Genomic DNA, 21,856 nt, shown 5'->3' with positions numbered 1-21,856 from the left:
ATTAATTAATTTATTTTATTTAGAAAAGAAAGTATATTTGATTTTTAAAATTTTTAATAATAATTTTTAAATACTTTTAAAATCTATTAAAATAAATAAAGAAAATCAGTATTACAAATTGCAATTAAATCTAAAAGATTCCATTTCTTAGAGTGTAGAAATTGATCTGAAGTAACTATCAAATCCTTGAAAATTTTATTATTAAGAACTAAAAAAAATAAACAAATTGCTAAAAATTTGAAAAATTTACTGGTCTATATAAATAGAGTGACCTTTGAGTAACTTCAATTTAATTATGAGTTTTGACAAAATTTGAAAAACTTGAGTATCTACCTAATTATTTCTTTTAAATAAACTATTAAATAAGATCTAAAAATAATTTTAAATACCCGCCAAATCCAATATCAAATATGATTAAGTTATTTAAAAATACAAGGCTGGTTGTTAAAAGATCTAGTATTTTTGGCTCTACAATATAATATCTAATTAAAAAAAAGTATTATTAATTTTAAAGTTTAATATTTATGATACTTTTAAAATATTAATTTTATTGATTCTAAGCTTTTTAGTTCTTTAAAGCTTTTCCCTATTTAATCTGCTCCCTATTCATCAATTATATTTTCTCTATAATCAAAAATAAATAAAATTATTTTAGATTATTTCAAAATAATAACAATAATACTATTCAAAATAAAGAGTTAACATTTTCAGCTTTTTGCATTTTTTCAAAGATTTAGCTAAACCTTATACTCCATTTTCATCTAAATTATATTGTTCATACTCATACTTTTCGAGAATTTAGTCAGGAATATTCTTAGAAGAAATTTAAATTTAATTTTAACTTATCTAATAAAAACTATTTTAAAAGTTTTTAAAAAATCTTTTAAGAATATTTTATAAATAAATAGCTAACTAAATACTGATTAACTATATCTAAATAATATTATTCTGAAACCTTTTTAATATTGAAATTAATTTAAAATCTCTTGTAAATTCATTTTTATAATACATTCTATTTTTCTAGATTCTGACCCATTTTTATTTTTTGTAAAATTAATTTGTTAATTTATTAATTAATTTTTAATAAGATTAAAATAAAATTGATATTCATTTATTAAAAATGTTCAAACAATAACTATAAATTATTGATCTCAAATATGTTTTTTAATTTCGAGATTAAGATACTTTCATTTTGTATTCAATAAACAATTTTTTAAAACAATAAAATTGTATTTCTGAAAAGTTTTTTAAGATAAACATAAATTAATTAATTAACACAAAAACTTTTTAAATTTCAAATTAAAGATATCTAAATTAAATATTATAAATTTTAATTTAATTTTTTAAACATTTCATAGTAATTTATTTTTAAAAATTATATTAAATTAAAAACAAAATTAATTTAATCGTTAAGAGAAAATAAAAACATAAATTAATAATCTTATTTTTTAACCAGTATACTAGCTTTCAAATTTTAATTTTATATTCTAAAATATCTTGAAATTATTTATTTATTTTTATGATATCAATATATATTTGTTTCAATTTTGTTTTTGCCTATCTTTTTGGCTTATCTAATCAATTTAGATACTCTTTTAATAGTAAAATCAAATAAAATCTGATTATTGGTTGAAAATATATTTTAATTATTTTATAATTCTATTATAAGACTAAAAACTGTAAAAAATTTTAATATAAATTATTATTTCTATTAAATCATGCTTGCTAAAACAGATTAACAAAAATGAAGTAAATTAGAATTTTATAAAAAAATTGATATGGATTCTTGCTTTTTTTCCTATTATTAAATATCTTCATATTTATAAACCATACTAATCATCTAAAAATATTTTACTATTCTTCTATATTTATAATTTTTAGTTTATTTGGTCTACCTAAATAAATATCTTGTCTAAAAAATGAGGAATGTCAAAATGAAATTTTCAATAACTCTAAAACTGAAAAATGAAATTTAAACAAATCCAATCTATTTAATTAATAAAAATTGAATGCTATTTATAAATTGATTATTTTTCATTAATAATTAAAATTATTATTTAAAAATATGGCAAGATATCGTTTGCAATAATTAATAATTCATTTACTGAAATCTACTAATTTATTTATTAATACTTTGTTCAATTTTTTTTAGATTTTTTAATTTTCTTTAAATAATTAATTCTCTGCAACAAAAAAAATTTTTGATTTTTTTGCAAATTATTTATACAATAATTCATTTGCGTTCTAGCTATTTTATAACTTTTGATTTACTATGAAAATTAATGAGATTAATTCAATGTCAATTTAAAAATAGTTCTAATCAACTTAAAAATATAAAAATCATATCATTTTCCTAAATCTATATCCTTTCTCACTCTCTGTTTTTTTTTAATTTATTGAACTATAAAAAATAAATTTCTACATTATTAATAAGATGCGATTTAATTTGTGGAAATTATTTACTAAATTTCATAATAGATGCGATTTATACAATTTATTTCTCAATTTCGATTTTAGAATTTTATTAGAAAAGTTAAGATGATTTTAAACTTCGTTAAATTCTATACCATTTCAAAGTTTTAGCTATTACTTTCTTATTCTATTTGAAGCATAAATAGTTATATCAAATTAATATATATACTAAAAAAATATATTTATAATTTTATATTTGGATGCTTTAAATAGTGCAAAAATCACTAATTGACCACTCATTTAGTTAAGCTTTATTCATGTAATATTTTTCATGAAATTTTATATTTATATTCTTTAGACACTAATCATTCCGCTTACAGAAATAAGATTATTAATTTACAAAAATTTAATAAATCAATGATTAAATTCATACATTTTGACTTAATTTAAATGATATAAATAAATTAAATATTATTTTATTAAAGTTGATCTATAGCTAATAATCAAGCATATACAGCTGCTGATTTCAATAAAGATTAAATTAAAAGCTTAATAATTAAATAAAAAACTAATCACCAATTATTTTTCAAAATAAAGAGATATAAAAAATCAAAATATTGTTTTATTAAATAACTTTCCTTATTAAGGTTTATCAACTGAAAGTAAGTAAGTAAAATTAACATGAGTTTACATATCTTTGTCTATTTTCTTTTAAAGAAAAATAAATAAAAAAGTTTTTCTGAAATAAATATTATAAAACATTAAAAATTATTTTTTAAAGTAGATTTGATGCAAAAACTTATATTAAAAATGTTATTTTATATTGATCTTGGATAGACTAGTTTAGTTGATTGATTATTAAATTGTAGAATATTTTATTAATTTATATTTCTATTTATTTCATGGTAAAAACCAAAACAATTTTAAGTGTCTATTTACCTTGTAAAATCATAGCTAACTTTCTAATCTGAGATATTTGTAAATTACAAATTATTTTTATGATTTCTTTTATATTTGATGTAACTAAAGTTAAGATATATTTCAATAAAATAAGATAATTGCTTGATTAATACCGAAAGCATAATTAATTTTTTCTATACAAGCAAGTCAGTCATTTGGATACTATTTTGTTTGTTTCTACTAAATTATATATATAAATGTTCACAATCGACTAATTCGATAAAATAGTTGAGATGATGAAAAGTTAAACTTTATCATAAATTGATATTTACATTTATTTAAATCCAGGAATGTAGTGCCTTGTATGTAAATGATCAATCATACAATTGATTTATTGAAATTAATATATTAATACAATCTTAATAACTTTTATTTGATATATAAAAATTTGGTTTTTTTTGTGGTGATAAGTGATATTTGGAAGAAAGTAATCATTTATAAAATCTGAAATATTTTTATTTAGAACTATTGTTTGTATTTAATTAACTTTTTGAAGTTTAAATGGTAGTTAATCATAGTCAAAAAAATATAATTAATAAAAACAATCAAACGAAAATTATTTAAAATTGCCTTTAAAAATAAATAAATAAATGGATACTTCAATTAACACTACTCAACAGTCTATGGAATAAGCAATGGTTTATCAAGCAAACCATCAAATTAATGCTTAGGTAAATTAAGACATACAAAATTACCATTAATAGCTTATGTAGATAGCTTACTAGCAATAATTAGCTGCTTTGAATTAAGTTAAGTTTGATGTCCCTCCTAACTGGATGAATGAGCAAACAACTTTAAAATATGCTGATGCCCTTTTATGTATTGGTTAAGATTAGCTCTTTACAGAAACTAATATGTTTGGAAAAATTGAATTTATAAGAAATACTGGTTGCTGCTATATTGATTGCAGCTGCTTCAAGAATTGTTGTGCAGAACATTTTGAAAGAGCCTTTTACTTTACAAATATCCCAAACTAGAGATGCCCTATTCAAATAGAAATGTGCTGCTACAAGACATAACTAATTAGATATAAAGGTGTTGTAATCGGAAGAATCGAAAGATTAATAAGTGGTATTTGTTCTACTTCAAACAGAGTTATAATTAAGCCTATTAATGCCCAAAGATCTCCTATAATATTAGTTCCTAGATGTAGTTTCTCATATTGCATCAGAAAAAACCCAAGTAAATATTGTAAGTACCCAATAACAATAGATATAATGAGAAACGGAAATATAATCTCTGAAATTACTAATTCACATTACGAAGAACCTAAATGCTGTTGTTGTTCTTTTCTATGCAGTTGCCCATGGGATCTTAAACATGCTACTTATTCTAAAGGTTTTATTAATTTTGGCAGCGATATGACAGATGATGAAAAGATACTTGTTGTTTGCGGTTGGATTATTGAATAAGCATTTATGACTAATATTTTGTGATATTAAATTAATAAATATTGTTTTATTTTTGTATATCTGTTTTTATTATAAGTTGAAATAATTCTTCTAGTTAGTTTAGTTAAATTTCGTATATTTCAAAAATCTTTATTTTAATGTAAATTAATTTTGATTTTTATTAAAAATCTGTGGTATTTTTTTTAGTTTGAAATTTATTTGTTATTTAATTTCTCATTAAAAGCACTAAGATTTTGATTTGCAAACTTGATTAAAATAATAAATTAATAATTAAATACAAAAAATAGTGTTCAATAAATTCTAGCTACAATCAAACAATTTTTATATCGAATCTTATTGTTAATCAATTGGTAAAAGTATAATTTTGAAAAGAGAATTAACAAAAAAAACTTTAATTAATTTTAAAATGAATTTTTAATTAAAATATTTTTAAATTTTTACTTAATTTTAAATTTTTATTTTATAATTTTTTTAATTTTAATAAAATATATTTTTAATTTATGATAGGTGAAATTGTAAATTTGGCAGAAATTATTAGAAATGATTGATTATTTATAATAAATACAAAAAAATATAAACAAAAAAAAATGTTAGATATGCGATATTGTTAATATTTAATGTGACAAATACTATTAAAAACTATTGAAGATAAAAAAATGCCAAAGTTAATTATTAAATAAAATTTATTGGCTCAATCAATTTTTTATATCACCACAAATATTATTTATTAACTAATTAATTATTAATAGCAATTAATTATAAATATAAATAAATGAGTAGCGAAGCGACACAACAATATAAAAAAGCTGACACCAAAATGCAAATAAATCCTGAAAGAGAATTATCACCAGTTATATTTTTAGCACAAGCGTCCGGATGGGAATCTCCCGTATCCTTAAGGAATGAAAAATCTCCAACTCCAACTAATAATTTGGAGTCTCACTAGTACTTTTCTGAAAAATCTAAATCAGTTACTCCATTTTCCCCATAGATAAAAGGTGTGTTGAAAAATAAATAGGACACTCCTTTAAATTCTGCTTCAACAGCTAGCTAAAGTTTAAAAATTAGCGAGTCTAGCTCGCCATAGAATGTAAATAAACTTCTCAATAACTTTTTAAGCACAAGGAACTCTTCAAATTAGGATAAAAAAATAGATTTTAGCAGCTTTAGTAATTATTAATAGCCAGATGATATGAAAGAATAAATTTCATCTAAAATCCAGCACAGAAAATTACCTTCAGATATATCTTACACATAAAGTAATAAACCAAGCAACAAATATTCAGATTATGAGTACAAAAAGTAAATAGTAAATTCTCTTTGCAACAAAATTTAAGAATAAAGTAAGAAAATCGAGTACTAAGAGAGCTAGATGTAGAACTAGAAGAAATTGGACAAAGAGAGGTAGTAAGAAGTAAAAGATTTATAAAATCTCTACTAAAAGTAAAAAATCATCATAGAATAATAATTGGAATTAGAGAATACCTATAAAAGGAAAATAGACGACTTGTAAAATGAACTTTCTTCAAAAAAGAATACAATCGAGTGTTTAAAAATAGATCATTTACAAGAATTGCAATCAATTTATGAAAAAAATTAGTAAGAAGTTGCTTCTCTGAGACAATCTATGGTAGCTAACAATCCTTCTAATTATGAAAGTGTAGGAAAATCAAGTTAATCTGGTTAAACTGCTCAATAATAACTGTAAAATTTCAACTCAACTATCACAGTCAAGAGCCAAATTATGGAAGACTCAATAAACCTAATAAAAAACAAAAAGAATTTAGAAGTGTAAGAATTGCTTCAAAAATTACAGAAAATAGATTAAAATACTGCCAACTTAATGAGTTATGAGAGAGAAGAAAAAGCATATCTTCATTAAAGAGTGAAAGTAATGTTTTATGCATTCTCAATTAATTAATCAATCAAAATAATTAATTTGATTTGCTTTGTTTTTAGTTTATCCCAACAAAATTTCCAATTTTTAACACTTTTATTGGTGAAAAGTGACTGATTGAATTACTTACAAACTTACTTTTTACAATATTTTTGCAAAAATAAATTGTAAATTTTAAAAAGGTTGATTTTTTATTAAAGATTACATATTTTATTGATTATGAGTGATTAATTAAATTATTAAATTAATTTATTTATTTATTACTAGGAGTTGAATCTAAAAATCATAGAATTAGAGTAATAAGCTTTGAAGAAAGAGGAATGGTGTTAGATACAAATTAATTAAGAAAGTGATAAGATTTATAAATTTTTTGAAAAAGAGAGCTCAAAACAAGATTAAATACTTAATGAGTAGAAAGAAACTCTTAAGATTACTTATGAGGAGCAAATAAAGCAGATTTAGGAAATGCTTAAAAAGTAAAAGAATCGCAACAAAGATATGGCTAGCGAACTAAAGTAGTAGATTTAAGAAAACGACAAATTAATTGAAAAACAAAAAGAAATCGAATAACAAAACTAGCATTTAACATAAGTTAATCTAGTATTAAAGAATTAAAACATTGAATTTTCAACTATAATAGCAAACCAAAAACAAAAAATAAACAGCAACAGTGAAGAAATTGGATTGTTAAATAACTAAATATCAAATAATTAGAATGAAATTAAATTACTTTAGTTAAAAAATGCTTCTTTGGATGGATAACTTAAAGAGATAGGTTCTTAAAGAATTGAGCATTTAGAAATAAGGTAAAAATATGCTAATTTATTAAAAGAATATGAAAGCATAAACTCAAAATTTTAAGAGTAAAATAAGATATTTTTAGAACTCTAGGCAGATAATTAAATTCTCTAAGACCAATTAAATCACTTTAGATCAAATAAATTGGGTGACTAAATAGAATAATTTAAGCGTGGTTGCACAGAAGATGAGTTAAAATTTAAAATATAACATTTAGAGAAAGTTCTGGAGGAGAAGGAAATTTACATAAGAGAATTAATAGAAATATAAAATCTAAGTACAGAAAACATAAATAAGAAATCAGCAGATTATTTGGCTTAGCAAAAAGAATTGGTTGAGCAGTAGGAATAGCTTAAATAATAAAATTATTAGCTTTAAATAGAGCTAGAAAAACTAAAAACTCAATATAAATAATTAGAAAACTAGCATTTAGAAACACTAACTACCCAAAGAGAAGAAATAAACAATCTGTATATCTAGTTACAAGTAATTTTATTCAATTTAAATATCAAAAATTTATTTTCGTTTGAAAAAAGAAATAATAGATTGAGTCAAAAGGAGAGGATTCTGAGCTTAGAGTTGCATAAGATTAAATTTTAAAGCAAAAAAGTGAGTTTTCTAAGCTAAAAACTAATTTTAATATGCTTCAAGTAGAAAAAGAAAGACTTGAATTCTAAATTGAAGAACTCAAACTAGATAATCAAAGAGCTGATATTTTATAAGAATAAAACAATCATTATAAATAGCAATCTGAAGAACTCCTAGATAAAATTGAGATTCAATCCAAACAAATTATGGTAAACAAACACTTTAGTTTAAAACTTTTCACAATCTAATTTTTATCTTAATACAATAGCAATAACAACAAACTATTATGTCATTAGAAGAAGCTCTCTCCTAAATGCACGTCATATGATTTTATTGATTGCTTTTCAATATAGAGTTAATTTATTCCAATCATTCATTAAATATTTAAATTATTTTATTATAAAAAAAAATGTAATTAATTTTAAACTTCATTTTTATATGTTGTCGTATTTATTTTCTTTAAACTTAATTAAAATATTTTTAAAAAATCTATTTTATTTTAAAAGTTCAATTAAATTTTCTTAATTTTTCATTAAAATCTGTTAATTATTTATGTTATTTATTTACAATTTTATTTTTAAAAATTTAAATAATAATTTAAATTTAATGGAATTGGAAATGACCTTTTTTATTTAATTAAGTTGTAGAAGTTAAATTAAAAATATAACTAAAATCTAATAACTAATTATGTTGTTGATATTCAATTTATAAAAATAATCCGTTTTAAAACTTTATTTTATTGACGATAAAGAAAATATTTCAATTTTATTTTTTATGGAAGAAGAAATGAGTATTTTTATTAAAGTAAATATAAGTAAGGTAAGCTGTATAAATTAAATTAAAAATTTAATTTCATAAAATGTTTATTAATTAGTTTTACTAAAAAAATTTAAATTGATGATTAAAAAACATTAAGCTTAAAGCAGTACACAAAAGATTAATTAATACAAATCAATTAGTTAAATTAGTTATCTTGTACAATTATCTTATTTTTGTGAAATTTCTTCATTAAGCAGAAGGTTAAACCCATGGGTGACTATATTTTTTAAATAACAAATTTATATTAAAATAAAGATAAAACAAGATATAGCTTACGTTGTGTGTTTCTTAACAAATTGAATTAAATCATCAGCGTCACGGTTACCTTCGTACTTTACAGGAGAGGCTTTGGAACCATTTTTAAAGAAGTAGAGTGTAGGATAACTATTAACTTGGACATCTTCTACGGCATTATTTACACCATCGTACATAGCAAAAACAAGATTTGTGTTTTCAACAAATCTTTTAGCTAATTCTTCATACTTGGGCTTGAATTGATTGCAATGACCACACCAGGTAGCAAAGTACATAATAAGTAAATCCTTGTTAGAAGCACGGACAACTTAGTCGTAATTCTTTCTGACAATAGTTTGAACAGCAGTACCAGTGTTTTCAGGAATTGGAAGAGACTTGATATACTTAGTTAATCTCTTGTTCTTAAAGTTGTTAATGAATCTATCCAAATTCTTAATATTTAATTCTTCTCCTTCCATCAAGTAAGTAGCATTTTCTTCATTAGGATCAACGATGAAGACTGCAGGAAGGTTTAAGCCAGTAGCACCAATATTTTCACTGATTCTTGAGTATTCCTTATGTTGCTTATCAACCTAAGCAAATTGAATCTACTCTTTCACTTTTTATCATTAAATTAAATAATCAAAAATGAAATAAATCTGTTAAAATTAATTTTAATTAAAAAAATTTAAATTACATTTTCTAGTCTTGGCAATTTCTTAGAGAACTAATAAAGAAGATTAGTCGAAAGCTTCTCTGAACAAAAGGACACCGATGTTTTTATCAGAATATATCTTTGATGAGGCAGTGTCTCCCCAAGGGAAAACCAAAGGATGAGAGAAGTCATCAATGAACTTTCCTAATTTTTCGGCAGTGAATTATTATTGACCAAAGTCATTTTCTCTTTCATCGTAGTTCTTGAATAATTTGACATTCTTAAAAGTACCCTTAACTGAATCCTTGGTAGCTGAGTCAAAAGAATGGACGAACTTAACATGGTCGTATGTCAAGCAGATAGATTCAAAAATCTTGTATTCCTTATCTTCTTCAGAATCACCGAAATAAGCCAAAACAACCTTTTTTGTAAAATGATATTAAACAATTGTTAAAGTTAATTAAAAAAAAGGCTTTAAAATGTCAACTCCTTTTTTACTTATAAAAATAAACCAAAAAATTTTTTTATGGAAAAAAAAATGAACAATTTATTTTAATAAATTTTGTTTTAAAAAAATTAATATTCAATTTTTGAAAATTTTGCAAATATCTTAAAATTTTTTATCATTTTGTAAACATAAATTTTTATTTGACTTTCTTTTATTTGTTCATTTTATTTTCTTTTCTTTAAAAAAAAATATGTTAAAATTTACATCGTTGTCTTTAATGATGTCTTAGAGATCGCTAGGATTGCTAACTAATTGAGAAGGGGGACCAGTTTTACGTTCAATCCATGCAACGATATCATTTGTAGTTCTTCCTCCCTTGTATTCAATGGATTTACCCTTGATGAAGAATTTCAAAGTAGGATATCCTTAAATAGTAAATTGGGAAGCAACAAATTTCTCAGCAGTTGCATCAACCTTGGAAAGAACAGCTTTAGAGTTACCATCCTTAAGTTATTATGCAGCTTTTTCATATTAAGGAGCCAAGCTTTTGCAGTGACCGCACCATGGAGCATAAAATTCAACCATGATAAAATCGTGCTACTCGAGTGCAAATTTGAAATTTTTATCTGTTAAGATGAGTACGCCGTTTTCATCATCAAACTTAAGCTTTTCTTAGATGGTTAACAACGATGCTACAATCGCAGTTAACACAAATATTAGATAGATGATACCTATTACGAATACGTTCATTTCTAAGTGTATCTATTTACTTAATATTAAATAATTAAATTAAAGTATATTATTGAAATATAATTCTTTAGATATTTATTTCCACACAAAAATTAATTTTAATGTGGAAAAACGTGGTTTTCTAAATAATAAATTGAATTTACCTACATTTTTATTACAAATCATATCTTCTCAAGAAGAAATATGAAACAATACAACTCTCACTAAAATTTTATGAATTTCCTATTCATTTCTAACACTTCAAACCATTTGATTTTTTTCATTTTCCTATTTAATATATTAAAAGTTCTTTACTTTTTTACTAAGACATGCTTTAAATTAATTGTAAAAAATAATCTTTTTTTTGTGAAAAAAAAAATTTCGTCAGCTACAGGATTTGAACCTGTGCGGGTAAACCCAGTTGATTTCGAGTCAACCTCCTTAACCACTCGGACAAACTGACTGTCTAAAGTTATTTGAAGAATTTGTAAAAATCTTTAAATTAATCAAAGTGTTATAAATTAAATTTATTTTGTTAATTACAAAGATATTCTTTATTTTTTTTGCATTTATTTCATAAAAATTTAAATTAAATTTAAAAAAATTTTATTTTTAAATAAAACTATTTGTGTATTTATTTTAATTTTGTAATAAAAAAATAAATAAATTGATTAAAATAAATATTAAAATAATAATTATTTTAATAATTTTCAATAAATGAAAAAAGAATAATTAATTAATTAATAAAAAATTGGTTGCATAATTTAATGATTGGAATCAAATTAAGATTTCTATTGAAATTGTTAATATTAATTAATAAATAACTTTTGAATTTATTTGATAAAGAGAAACTTAATTTTATAGCAAATGGATAATACAGGAAAATTAGAAAAGTAGTTAGTTACATTAAATGATGGTTTACCAAAGAAACCTGCCAAAGAAATAATTGAAGAATTAAAGCATCACTTGTATTAGGATTTTTAGAAATTTTTTTCAGAAGAGAAGAAATAGCAATATTAAAATAATTTCGCCCTTTTCGATCGTGATAATGATAAATATATAAATTTGAGTGAATTAAAAGAACTGCTCACATCTGTTAATATAACATTTCCTGACGATGAATTAGAAGAGTTGTATAATGAGTTTTGCTTAACTTCTCCAGAAGCAGATGGAATAAACGAGGATGCAGTTTTCATCATCGTCTCAAAAAAAATAAGAGATAACGATAAAGATGAATAATTAACATAGGCATTTAAACTAGTTGAAAAAGCAGTCAATGATGAGCTTGCTAAGACTCCTAATGAAACCAAGGAATAAGAGGGATACATAAGAGTAGAGTAGTTCAAGGAATTGCTTATGACTCTTGGAAATAGATGGAGTGAAGAGCAAGCAAATGAATTCTTAAAAGATATCAACCCTAAAAGTGATGAGCGTATAAATTATTTGGATGTAGTAAAGAAACTTATGAAGCGTTGATTGATAGATTCAATTGAATAATAAATAAAAATTGATGAGATAGATAATACAATTATTAATTAATTAATTAAATAGCTTTACTTATTGTTGTTTTTTTGTTGTGTCAGGTCAAAAAGTATTTATAAAAATGTAATTTAATCAAGTTAGTTTTTGAATAGAAAATTAGCTTTTTAAAAGATTTCAATTACTGAATATTATCTAACGATTTTTAGAACTCCATAATAAATTAGTAAATGAAAGCAAAAATAAAATAATAAAGCAGCTTTATTGTTTAAATAATTATATCAACAACATAAAAATAGTTAAAGTCATATTACTTGTGTAGATAAATAAAGAAAATGAAAAATAATTTTCAAAAAATGAAAATTAAAACATTATTTTTAACTTATTTTTGCTTATTTTCAAGCAATCTATTTAACATTAAAGGTTAAATTTGCTCAAAAGTTTGAGTTAGCTCCTACAAGTTTCTTTTTAGGCTTTCTGCGAGGATTATCACCTCCTGATTCGTTTGCTGAATTAATTTCACTCTGTAATTAATGAGGAGGTTTTTTAATTTGCTAAATAACTACATTATCATTTTTAGTAGTTGCTCCTTGATACTATAGTTTCCTTTTTTATGTAAATTTACTTAGATATATTACGAAAAATTCCAATATTTACTGGATTTGATTTGCAACAGATTGTTCAATGATTTTTTAAATCTTTTGAGGCGCCATTTCTTCTTGCACTATTAAAATTTAATTTTTGTATATTCACATTTTTTATTTTTAATTATTTATTTGTAAAATCAATTAATTATTTACATGTTTTTTCCATAGTTGAAATTCTTGTCACTATTTAATCTTGCTTAGTTATTAGCTGAGTTAATTGCTTTTCTAAGTTGTCCATTTTGTTTTTTCTCTCTGTGGATAGCTGAACAATTTCAGTTAGGATTTTTTTGGAGGTGATTGTTGATTCAGAGAATGGACTTGTTATTTTCTTGACAATATTGAGTATTTCATCTGAATTTTCATTTTATATTTTAGATTTCTCTTTTTCTTGTTAAATCTTATCCGTATAAAACTTTTGTCCTCTTTCAAAAATTTTTGTGACTTATTGGAACATATCTATCATGTAAGTTTTCATATTTTACTCAACGTAACTTTTATATTGGACCTCCATTTCGTCATGCAAAAATTATTCAAGTTTATCTCTTTGGCACTAGGTACTTTTCTCTACCATATTGACTATATCATCTTCTTTTCTAATTTTTTCTATTTTTGCTGAAATTTGTGCATCAAGTTTATTGAATTTTTTCTTTTAAAAATTAGATAAATTAGAAATTAAATTTATAATTCATGTTTAATTAATGCTTTATACTTCGAAATATTCATCTAACTAGTTAGTCATCCTATCTACATTCTCATCGAATATTTTATTTATTTTATTATCCTTAATTTCTTCTAAATAGTTTTTATGCTCAGAGTGTTAATGATGGCTGTGATGAGATACCTGATCGTTGTATTCCTTTTCCTCAGGCTCAACATTATATTCATTTTGGTTGGTAAGAGTTCTAATTTAATTCTTCTTTCTCACTTCTTTTTACTCATGAGATGTGTATGAAGATTACTCTTTCAAAAGATTAGGTTGTTGAGGTTGCTATATTTAATTTTAAATCTACTATTATTATTGCTACTCAAATTAATTTAGTAGCAAGCCTAAGATAGGATCTTGTTGCTAGGGTAAAATAGAAGGGTTAACCTTAAATTTTGATAAAAATGTTATTAATATACAAAATGATAAATTTAAAGTAATTTTTTTTACTGGCTTAGATGATGGCTTTTACTCAACTACTTCTTAAGTGTTGACTATTTTAGGATTTTATATTTTCTCATATGTTTGCTATTAGATTATTTATTGCTAAGGTTTTTAATTTGTATTTTATTGCAGAGCTTAAAACAAATTATTTATTTCATCATTGCTTGGAAGTTATTAATTTGAAGAGACTTTATTTGGAGGAATGATGCTGCCTAAATTTTAAAGGTCAACTTATTCTAGATAGGTAACTGGGAATTCTAATTCAATATCAGAATCTTGGTATATTTAATCGTGAGTGCTTAGATCTACTGAGAATATTTTCATTACTTCCTCTGAAGCCAATAATGAAAATAGTAAGTATTTAACATTAGAAAGTGATGGCTTAAAAGTCTAGAATGAAGTATGTATTTGTTAATTATTTTCATTTTATTTAAATAAGCATTATTCTATAGATTCAGGAATTGCAAGTACACAAAAAGTAAAGATTACGTTCTTGTTGTGGAATCTCAAAGTACCTTTTGATTTAAACACTTTTATTGAACCGTCTTTGAGCTTAGCTTTTTAAATAAAAATATGGTATATCTAATTTTTATTCGTAAGAAGGAATATTGAAGTTAAAGCATTATCCATGTGAGTTTCTACCACAAATTCATCTTCTTCTAATTTAGTGTTATATGTTTGTAATTTATCTAATTTCTCACTTCCCAAAGCATACAGAGTTCCTGATTTGGTAGCCACAATTATATCATTATAAGCAGAGAGGTAAATATCCAATAAATCTGAATTCTATGTTAGAGAAATAGCAAAGAAGAGTGTCTAATTATCCTTTTCATTTAAAAATACTGAATTTGCATTTCCACAGATACCGTAGAAGAACTTTTTATTTTGCTGAGTCTTTCCAGCAACGATTCTTTTGCATGCGATTTCCTTCGATCCAACTAAATATTGCTATTTCTACATTATGCTACGGTTTTTTAGCTTTAACTTACGATCTATTATTAACAACCCTTCCTTTAATATCATCAAATGCTCGCCTAACCAAAATATTTATTAACACATTTCTTACTCTCTACTAGGCATATCAGCAAAAATTATACAAGCCATTTTTCCATTTTCATAATCAACTTCAATATCTATTAAATATACTCTATTTTAATTGTCAACAATAGCTAAGATGTTTTTATGGTTGCCAGATTAAGATTTTCCTTCAGCTTACTTAAACTAAAATTACTCCGTATCAGGTAGGAATTTCATTTCCTTTATAATGAAAGTCTCATCGGGAGTTAATTCTTGTAATAAAGTTTCTGTTTGTAGTTAACTAAAAATTGCAAAAAATATAAGCTTTGCTTCATTTTAAGCTCTAAATACTAAAATTTCGCTATTAGCTAACAATAAATTCTTATCACTAAAAGCCAGCTCATTACGGTAAGCGGACTTCTTTGTTTTGATTGCCTTAACTATATTTTTACTCATTTATTTTTTTACTATTTACTAAAAATATGGGACTTTATGCTTTTATTATTTATTTATTAATCAATCTTATTTGTATGTCTTTAATTGATTTTTATTTATAATTAAATATTATACTTAAAATATCTATCAAACAATAATAAAAATTCTTTACATCAATCTTTTGCAAAATAAATTAAAAAAATACTTAAAAGCTTTTTATATTATTTCATTCATTTTTAAAAGCAAGAAAATTTTAGAAACCACAAAAAAATCATTTAAACTATTTTTTTTCATCAAGGTGTTATTTATTTATTTGACACATTAAAAACAAACATTCATCAAATCAAATTTTAATTTCATTAACATTAAAATGAAATATCAATAAATTTACTTATAAATTAAAAACTATTATCAAAAAATTTTAAAATATTTTTAATTTAAACAAATAAATTTAATAATTATTTTTAGCTTAAATAAATAAATTGAATAATTGTATTTAAAAAAAATAAATAATTACTTCAATTTAAAATAATTTAATTCGCTAATTAGCTAAATAATTTAAACAACAAATTTTAAAATAAATTTGATTGAAAATTAATATGTTAATTTAATTAGAAGAATATTTAACTTTTAATATAAGATAAACAATTTAGTTTTTTTTATGAATTATATTTTAAAAAAGAATTATTATTTGATTCTAATAAAAATTTATGAGCAATAAGTAAAATATATTAATTTAAATATCTATTTTTTGGTTATAATTTGAGTTTAAAATAAATATAAATTGATTGCTTTCTTTCATAATTTTCTTTTAACTGTATTGCTAATTAGGTTCTTTTATATTATTTGACTTAATTTTCAAATATTTATTTGTTTCAAATTTAATTTATCAAACTAAATATTTATGGATTAAATTAAATGAAAATAGCATCTTAATAATCAAATAATTAAAATATACACTTTTTATTGTTTACAGCAAAACACTAAGACTAATACAATCTTTTTTATTATTACTTGGGGGGGGAAAAAATTGATTCATTTATTTTTTTTATTTATTACAATTTTACCACAAAAATTAATGGTCTTCCTAATTTATATAAAAACATTAATTCTAAAAGTAAAAAAAAAATAAAGTGTATAATTATTTTTTTTTTAAAAAGATTGATTAAAAAAATTTAGGTAAAAGAAAATTAAAATAATGTAGCTTTTTAAAAATATTTAACTAATGATTAAAATAGCAATCTTACTACTTTTTAAAGGAGTTTATTAAGTTAAAGGAATTGATTGTACAGATATTATATCACAATATAATTTTGATTCATCGCGTAATAATATTTTTTTTTCAATAAATGTAATCTAAATTATAATAATTAAACTTAAAGAAATTATGTGTGCATTAGATTTTAATTTAATCTCAGATTTCAGATAAATAAGTCATAATTTAAACTTTCCAAGCGATGATTGCAAAAATATTAAAAGTATTCTAACAGATAAAACATATTATGGAACAGGAGGTGATAATTGTGATTATACAAAACCTATAATACTTAATTATGATAGGTAATCTAGTTAATTTTAATGCATACTTAAATAAACAGCAATAAAGATATTAAACATTATCTTTTAAATTATAAATAGTTGGCCATATTATGCTTAAAGAGTATTCGTTTAGCAAACTCAGTGGGCATTCTCATCCACTAGAAGTGATTGCCCGCTTTTAACTTCTTATATATCTGTTAATGATTCAGCTCCATAATCTTTCAGTCCTCCATTATCTGATTACTTTAGTGCAATAATTTTATGTGATTACTATAATACAAGCTTTCTTGTTCATAATGTTAACTAAAGAGTTACTAAGGTTTCCTTCAGTCCTGGCCTTTATGTTAAATATATTGAAAAACTTTACATATTAATATTTAAGGTATTTATTTTTTAATAGCTCCAAAAGTCTAAAATTGTTTTTTTTGGTTATTAAAAGTAAATAAATTAATAATAAATAAACATTTTCTTTTCAAAAATTAATAAATTTACTTTTAATTTAATTTAATTGTTAGCATTTTCACATTTTGTTATTTAGGAATTCTTTAATCACTAATATTTTTTTAAATTTTATTAAAAATATACCAAAAAAATCTTTTATTTGATTAATTATCAATTTTTTAAAAATAAATAAAAAAATTAATAAAGTCTAATTTAATAGAATATTAAATTAATTTTAAAGAATATTGAAGCTAAAATTTTAATTAAGTAAAATTTATTTTAGTTATTTTTATTAAAATTTTAATATTTTTAAATAAAAAGTGTCCTAAATTTTGCAGTTCATGTGATGATAATTTAATAAATTGCCATAGTTGTGCTGATGGATACTATTTAGATTTAACAAGCGGCACTAATTGCTTAGACTGTGATTAGAGTTGTTTTACTTGCAATGGCTCTCTACCTACTAATTGCTTAACATGTCCATCTGGAAAGTATTTATATAAGAATAAATCTTGTTAATCATGTTAAAATACAGGAGTATTCATAAGCGGCACTAATTGCTTAGATTGTGATTAAAGTTGTTTAACTTGCAACGGCTCTCTACCTACTAATTGCTTAACATGTCCTGCAGGAAAATATTTATATAGGAATAACTCTTGTTAATCATGCTAAAATACAGGAGTATTCATAAGCGGTACTAATTGCTTAGACTGTGATTAGAGTTGTTTTACTTGCAACGGCTCTCTACCTACTAATTGCTTAACATGTCCTAATGGAAAGTATCTACATGATGATAATTCATGTAAAGTCTGTAAAACAAATGATGGATTTATTATTGAAGGTATATATTGTAAAGCCTGCTTTAAGGGGTGTAAAACTTGTTTTGGACTAAGTAAAAACTAATGTTCTGATTGCTATGATTCATATTCTTTATTTAAATCATAATGCGATTAATAATTTTTTACCTATAATTCCTCATTCGGAGATAGTTCTATGTAGTCAATAAACTAATCTATAGTATAAACCTCATAAATAGCCTTTACTAGCATAGTATCGTTGAGTTTTTTATAAAATATAGTTTCTTCCTCAGGCTTTGGCTTATTAATGAGTGGCTTTATAGTTTAGAAGTTTAGCTATTTTTTACTAATAGACACTATATTACCCAGAAATATCTATTAATTCTTGTAATCTTTATCTAGTAATTATTTTTATTTGAATAATTAGCTAACTAATTTAAATAATTTTCATAAAACTAATTTAAAATCTATTATAATTATTTTAAGTATTTTAAACTTTAATTAAATTAGAACAATATCCAACTAACCAATTGAAATTTCTAAACGCCTTTGAAAATATAATCAGCTCAGACGATTAAAATTATTAAAGTGATAGATACAAATTAGTGAATATATCTTTTAATGTTTTACAGACAGGTGGATAGTATGCAATAGTATTTTCAATAAGTTTAATTTGCTTCTTAGTTTTCTGCACAATTTCCACTTATGCTAAAAATATAAAACTCATTGAATTTTCTAGCAAATTTTATGAAAAAATTATATCAGGGTTTATCATTTAATATAGTTAGCTGTGCGTAATGATTTTTTCTATAGGAATTAATCAGTAAATCAAAGAATTTATAAAAAACTCTGTAATTTAATAATTGGGTTTAAAAATATGTTTTACAGTTTTATCTTTAATATCAATTTTTTGCATATTCTATACATTAGAAAGATATATTAATAATTAAAAAACCTAATTTTATAATAATAATAATAATAATTTTAATTAAATCACTAAATAGAAAATTCTAAATGATATTTTAGTAGAATCTAAAATAAGAACACGCTTTGTGTTTATTAACTTAGTTTTTGAAGCTTTACTTATACCAATTATTTTTATATAGCTTGATGAAATCTGGCAAGCTGCTATATCAGTTACAATAGCTATTTAATTCAGCCTTCTTATTATAGCAATTTATTTAAGACCTTTTGCTTCTAAATTAAATAACATTTTTTTTATAATGAATTCTCTGCTATGGTTGATACTTTACATAGTATTTCTCATTTTAAATATTACTATTTACTAAAGATTTAAAAATTATGAAGTATTGTTAGATGTAAACTCCATAGTATTTTTAACTATACTGTTTGTAATAATGTTATTACCAGCTATTTTAACCTTACTTTAACTAATTATGTAGCTGATTCAATTTATTAAGTAAAAAAGAAAAGAAAATAATAATAAATAGGAATAAAGCTTAAATCAAATAATCTTGATTAGAAGTTAAGTTACTCAAATAAAAAATACTACATAATAAACCTTAAATACATACGAAAAAGAAATGTAAATGTCATCTTAATTTGATAAATTAATGTCTAAACGTCTTCACTTGTTCAATTACTCTAAGAAATAATTAAAATATAAAAATTAATTCTGATTTAAAATATATTTCTGTATTAAAAATTTATTACATAATTATTTATAATAAATGCATAAAAAATTTCAAAAAAATAAAAATATTTACAAAAAAGAGATAGATATTCTATTATATTATGAAGTTAATTTTCAAAAAATCATATTTTTTAAAAGTATATATTTTTGAATAAATGCTCCAACACAAATATAAAAATTGCAATAAGCCATAAAATTTTTTTGAAATTACAGAGAATTGCTTATAATTTGACATTATGGTTACTATTCTAGTGGGTTCGTATTATCATTATCCTTTATATCTTAACCTTTAATTTTTATAAAAACATTACTAATTTAAAAAAAATATATTTAAAATACAAAATTAAAGTAATTTTTTCATCTATTTCTTAAGTGTTGACAATTTTAGGATTTTATTCATCTTCATACACTTACAATTAGATTATTTATTGCTAGGATTTTTATAATTTGTATTTTATTGCAGAGCTTAAAACAATTGTTTATTTCATTGTTGTTTGGAAGTTATTAATTTGAAGAAACTTTATTTGGAGGAATAATCCTTCCTACATTTTAAAGATCCGCTGAATCTTGAAAGATAACTGAGAATTCTAATTCAGTATCAGAATCTTAGATTTATTCGTGAGTGCTTAGATGATCTGAATATTCTTTTGCATGCGATTTCCTTCGATCTTACTAAATACTGCTATTTCTACATGATGCTAAAATTTTTAGTTTTAACATACGATCTATTATTAACATACCTTTCTTTAATATAATCAAATTTTCACCTAACCAAAATATTTATCAACAAACACATTTCTTACTCTCTACTTGGCATATCAGCAAAAATAATACAAGCCACTTTTCCATTTTTAACATCAATTTCAATATCTATAATATGTACTCTATTTTAAATGTCAACAATAACTAAGAAATTTTCGTTGTGGCCAGATTAAGATTTCCTTTCAGCTTATTTAAACTAAAATTACTTTATATCAGGTAGAAATTTCATATCCTTTTTAATGAAAGTCTCATCGGGAGTTAATTATTGTAATAAAGTTTCTGTTTGTAGTTAACTAAAAATTGTAAAAAATATAAGCTTTGCTTCATTTAAAGCTCTAGATTCTAAAATTTCACAATTAGTTAACAATAAATTCCTATCAATTAAAGCCAATTAATTACTATAAGCAGAATTCTTTGTATATTTTTATTCATTTATTTGTTACTGTTAGCAGAAAATAGGGAACTTTATGCTTTTATTATTTATTTATTAATGAATCCTATTTGTATGTCTTTAATTGATTTTTATTTATAATTGAATCTATCTACATACTTAAATTATCTATCAAACAATAATAACAATTCTTTACGTCAATCTTTTGCAAAATAAATTAAAAAAATATTTAAAAGCTTTTTATATTATTTACATTCATTTGCAAAAGCAACAAAATTTTAGAAGCCACAAAAAATTCATTTGTACAATTTTTTTCATCAATTTGTTATTTATTTATTTGACGCATTAAAAACAAACATTCATTATATCAAATTTTAATTTCATTGGCATTAAAATGAGATATCTAAAAAACTATCATCAAAAAGTTTTAAAATATTTTTAACTTTTTAATAAATTTAATAATTATTTTCAAATAAATATTTAAATTTAAAATAATTAAATTTTTAAGTAGCTAAATAATTTAAACAAAAAATTTTAAAATAAATTTGATTGAAACTTATATGTTAATTTAATTAGAAGAGTATTTAACATTTTA

At 22.2% G+C, this 21,856-nt stretch overlaps 8 protein-coding genes across 8 annotated transcripts; 4 read left to right on the top strand and 4 right to left on the bottom strand. All coding sequences in view use genetic code 6, as the record gives it.

Annotated features, from left to right (window-relative positions):
• Positions 1 to 105: 105 nt before the first annotated feature.
• Positions 106 to 1,111, bottom strand: TTHERM_000549449 (hypothetical protein; the record flags this gene model as incomplete). Its single annotated transcript, XM_012795269.1, has 7 exons — positions 106 to 208; positions 251 to 343; positions 390 to 482; positions 532 to 624; positions 683 to 856; positions 921 to 955; positions 1,010 to 1,111. The coding sequence occupies 7 exons, from the start codon at positions 1,109 to 1,111 to the stop codon at positions 106 to 108; spliced, it is 693 nt and encodes a 230-aa protein (XP_012650723.1).
• A 2,851-nt stretch (positions 1,112 to 3,962) lies between these two features.
• Positions 3,963 to 4,808, top strand: TTHERM_00549460 (hypothetical protein; the record flags this gene model as incomplete). Its single annotated transcript, XM_971602.1, has 1 exon — positions 3,963 to 4,808. One exon carries the CDS (start codon positions 3,963 to 3,965, stop codon positions 4,806 to 4,808), a length of 846 nt encoding a protein of 281 aa, XP_976695.1.
• A 748-nt stretch (positions 4,809 to 5,556) lies between these two features.
• On the top strand, positions 5,557 to 8,810 carry TTHERM_00549470 (transmembrane protein, putative; the record flags this gene model as incomplete). The annotated part of the gene is made up of 3 exons (XM_971603.2): positions 5,557 to 6,675; positions 6,949 to 8,276; positions 8,336 to 8,810. The coding sequence occupies 3 exons, from the start codon at positions 5,557 to 5,559 to the stop codon at positions 8,808 to 8,810; spliced, it is 2,922 nt and encodes a 973-aa protein (XP_976696.2).
• Positions 8,811 to 9,072: 262 nt separating this feature from the next.
• Positions 9,073 to 10,973, bottom strand: TTHERM_00549480 (protein disulfide isomerase; the record flags this gene model as incomplete). Its single annotated transcript, XM_971604.3, has 4 exons — positions 9,073 to 9,103; positions 9,163 to 9,739; positions 9,818 to 10,196; positions 10,488 to 10,973. 4 exons carry the CDS (start codon positions 10,971 to 10,973, stop codon positions 9,073 to 9,075), a joined length of 1,473 nt encoding a protein of 490 aa, XP_976697.1.
• An 846-nt stretch (positions 10,974 to 11,819) lies between these two features.
• TTHERM_00549500 (calmodulin 7-2) lies at positions 11,820 to 12,428 on the top strand (the record flags this gene model as incomplete). The annotated part of the gene is made up of 1 exon (XM_971605.1): positions 11,820 to 12,428. The coding sequence occupies one exon, from the start codon at positions 11,820 to 11,822 to the stop codon at positions 12,426 to 12,428; it is 609 nt and encodes a 202-aa protein (XP_976698.1).
• A 437-nt stretch (positions 12,429 to 12,865) lies between these two features.
• On the bottom strand, positions 12,866 to 15,698 carry TTHERM_00549510 (hypothetical protein; the record flags this gene model as incomplete). The annotated part of the gene is made up of 5 exons (XM_971606.2): positions 12,866 to 13,037; positions 13,089 to 13,155; positions 13,232 to 13,724; positions 13,788 to 14,168; positions 14,232 to 15,698. 5 exons carry the CDS (start codon positions 15,696 to 15,698, stop codon positions 12,866 to 12,868), a joined length of 2,580 nt encoding a protein of 859 aa, XP_976699.2.
• Positions 15,699 to 16,875: 1,177 nt separating this feature from the next.
• On the top strand, positions 16,876 to 19,007 carry TTHERM_00549520 (hypothetical protein; the record flags this gene model as incomplete). The annotated part of the gene is made up of 6 exons (XM_971607.2): positions 16,876 to 17,002; positions 17,060 to 17,237; positions 17,316 to 17,598; positions 17,979 to 18,652; positions 18,736 to 18,855; positions 18,965 to 19,007. 6 exons carry the CDS (start codon positions 16,876 to 16,878, stop codon positions 19,005 to 19,007), a joined length of 1,425 nt encoding a protein of 474 aa, XP_976700.2.
• Positions 19,008 to 20,373: 1,366 nt separating this feature from the next.
• Positions 20,374 to 20,761, bottom strand: TTHERM_000549519 (hypothetical protein; the record flags this gene model as incomplete). Its single annotated transcript, XM_012795268.1, has 2 exons — positions 20,374 to 20,395; positions 20,448 to 20,761. The coding sequence occupies 2 exons, from the start codon at positions 20,759 to 20,761 to the stop codon at positions 20,374 to 20,376; spliced, it is 336 nt and encodes a 111-aa protein (XP_012650722.1).
• Between the last annotated feature and the right edge of the window lie 1,095 nt (positions 20,762 to 21,856).

This window comes from Tetrahymena thermophila (assembly GCF_000189635.1).
Source record: "Tetrahymena thermophila SB210 genomic scaffold scf_8254823, whole genome shotgun sequence".
NCBI classification, from domain to species: domain Eukaryota; phylum Ciliophora; class Oligohymenophorea; order Hymenostomatida; family Tetrahymenidae; genus Tetrahymena; species Tetrahymena thermophila.
The sequence above is the reverse complement of the archived record's forward strand: the minus strand, read 5'-3'. Positions and strand labels throughout refer to the sequence as shown.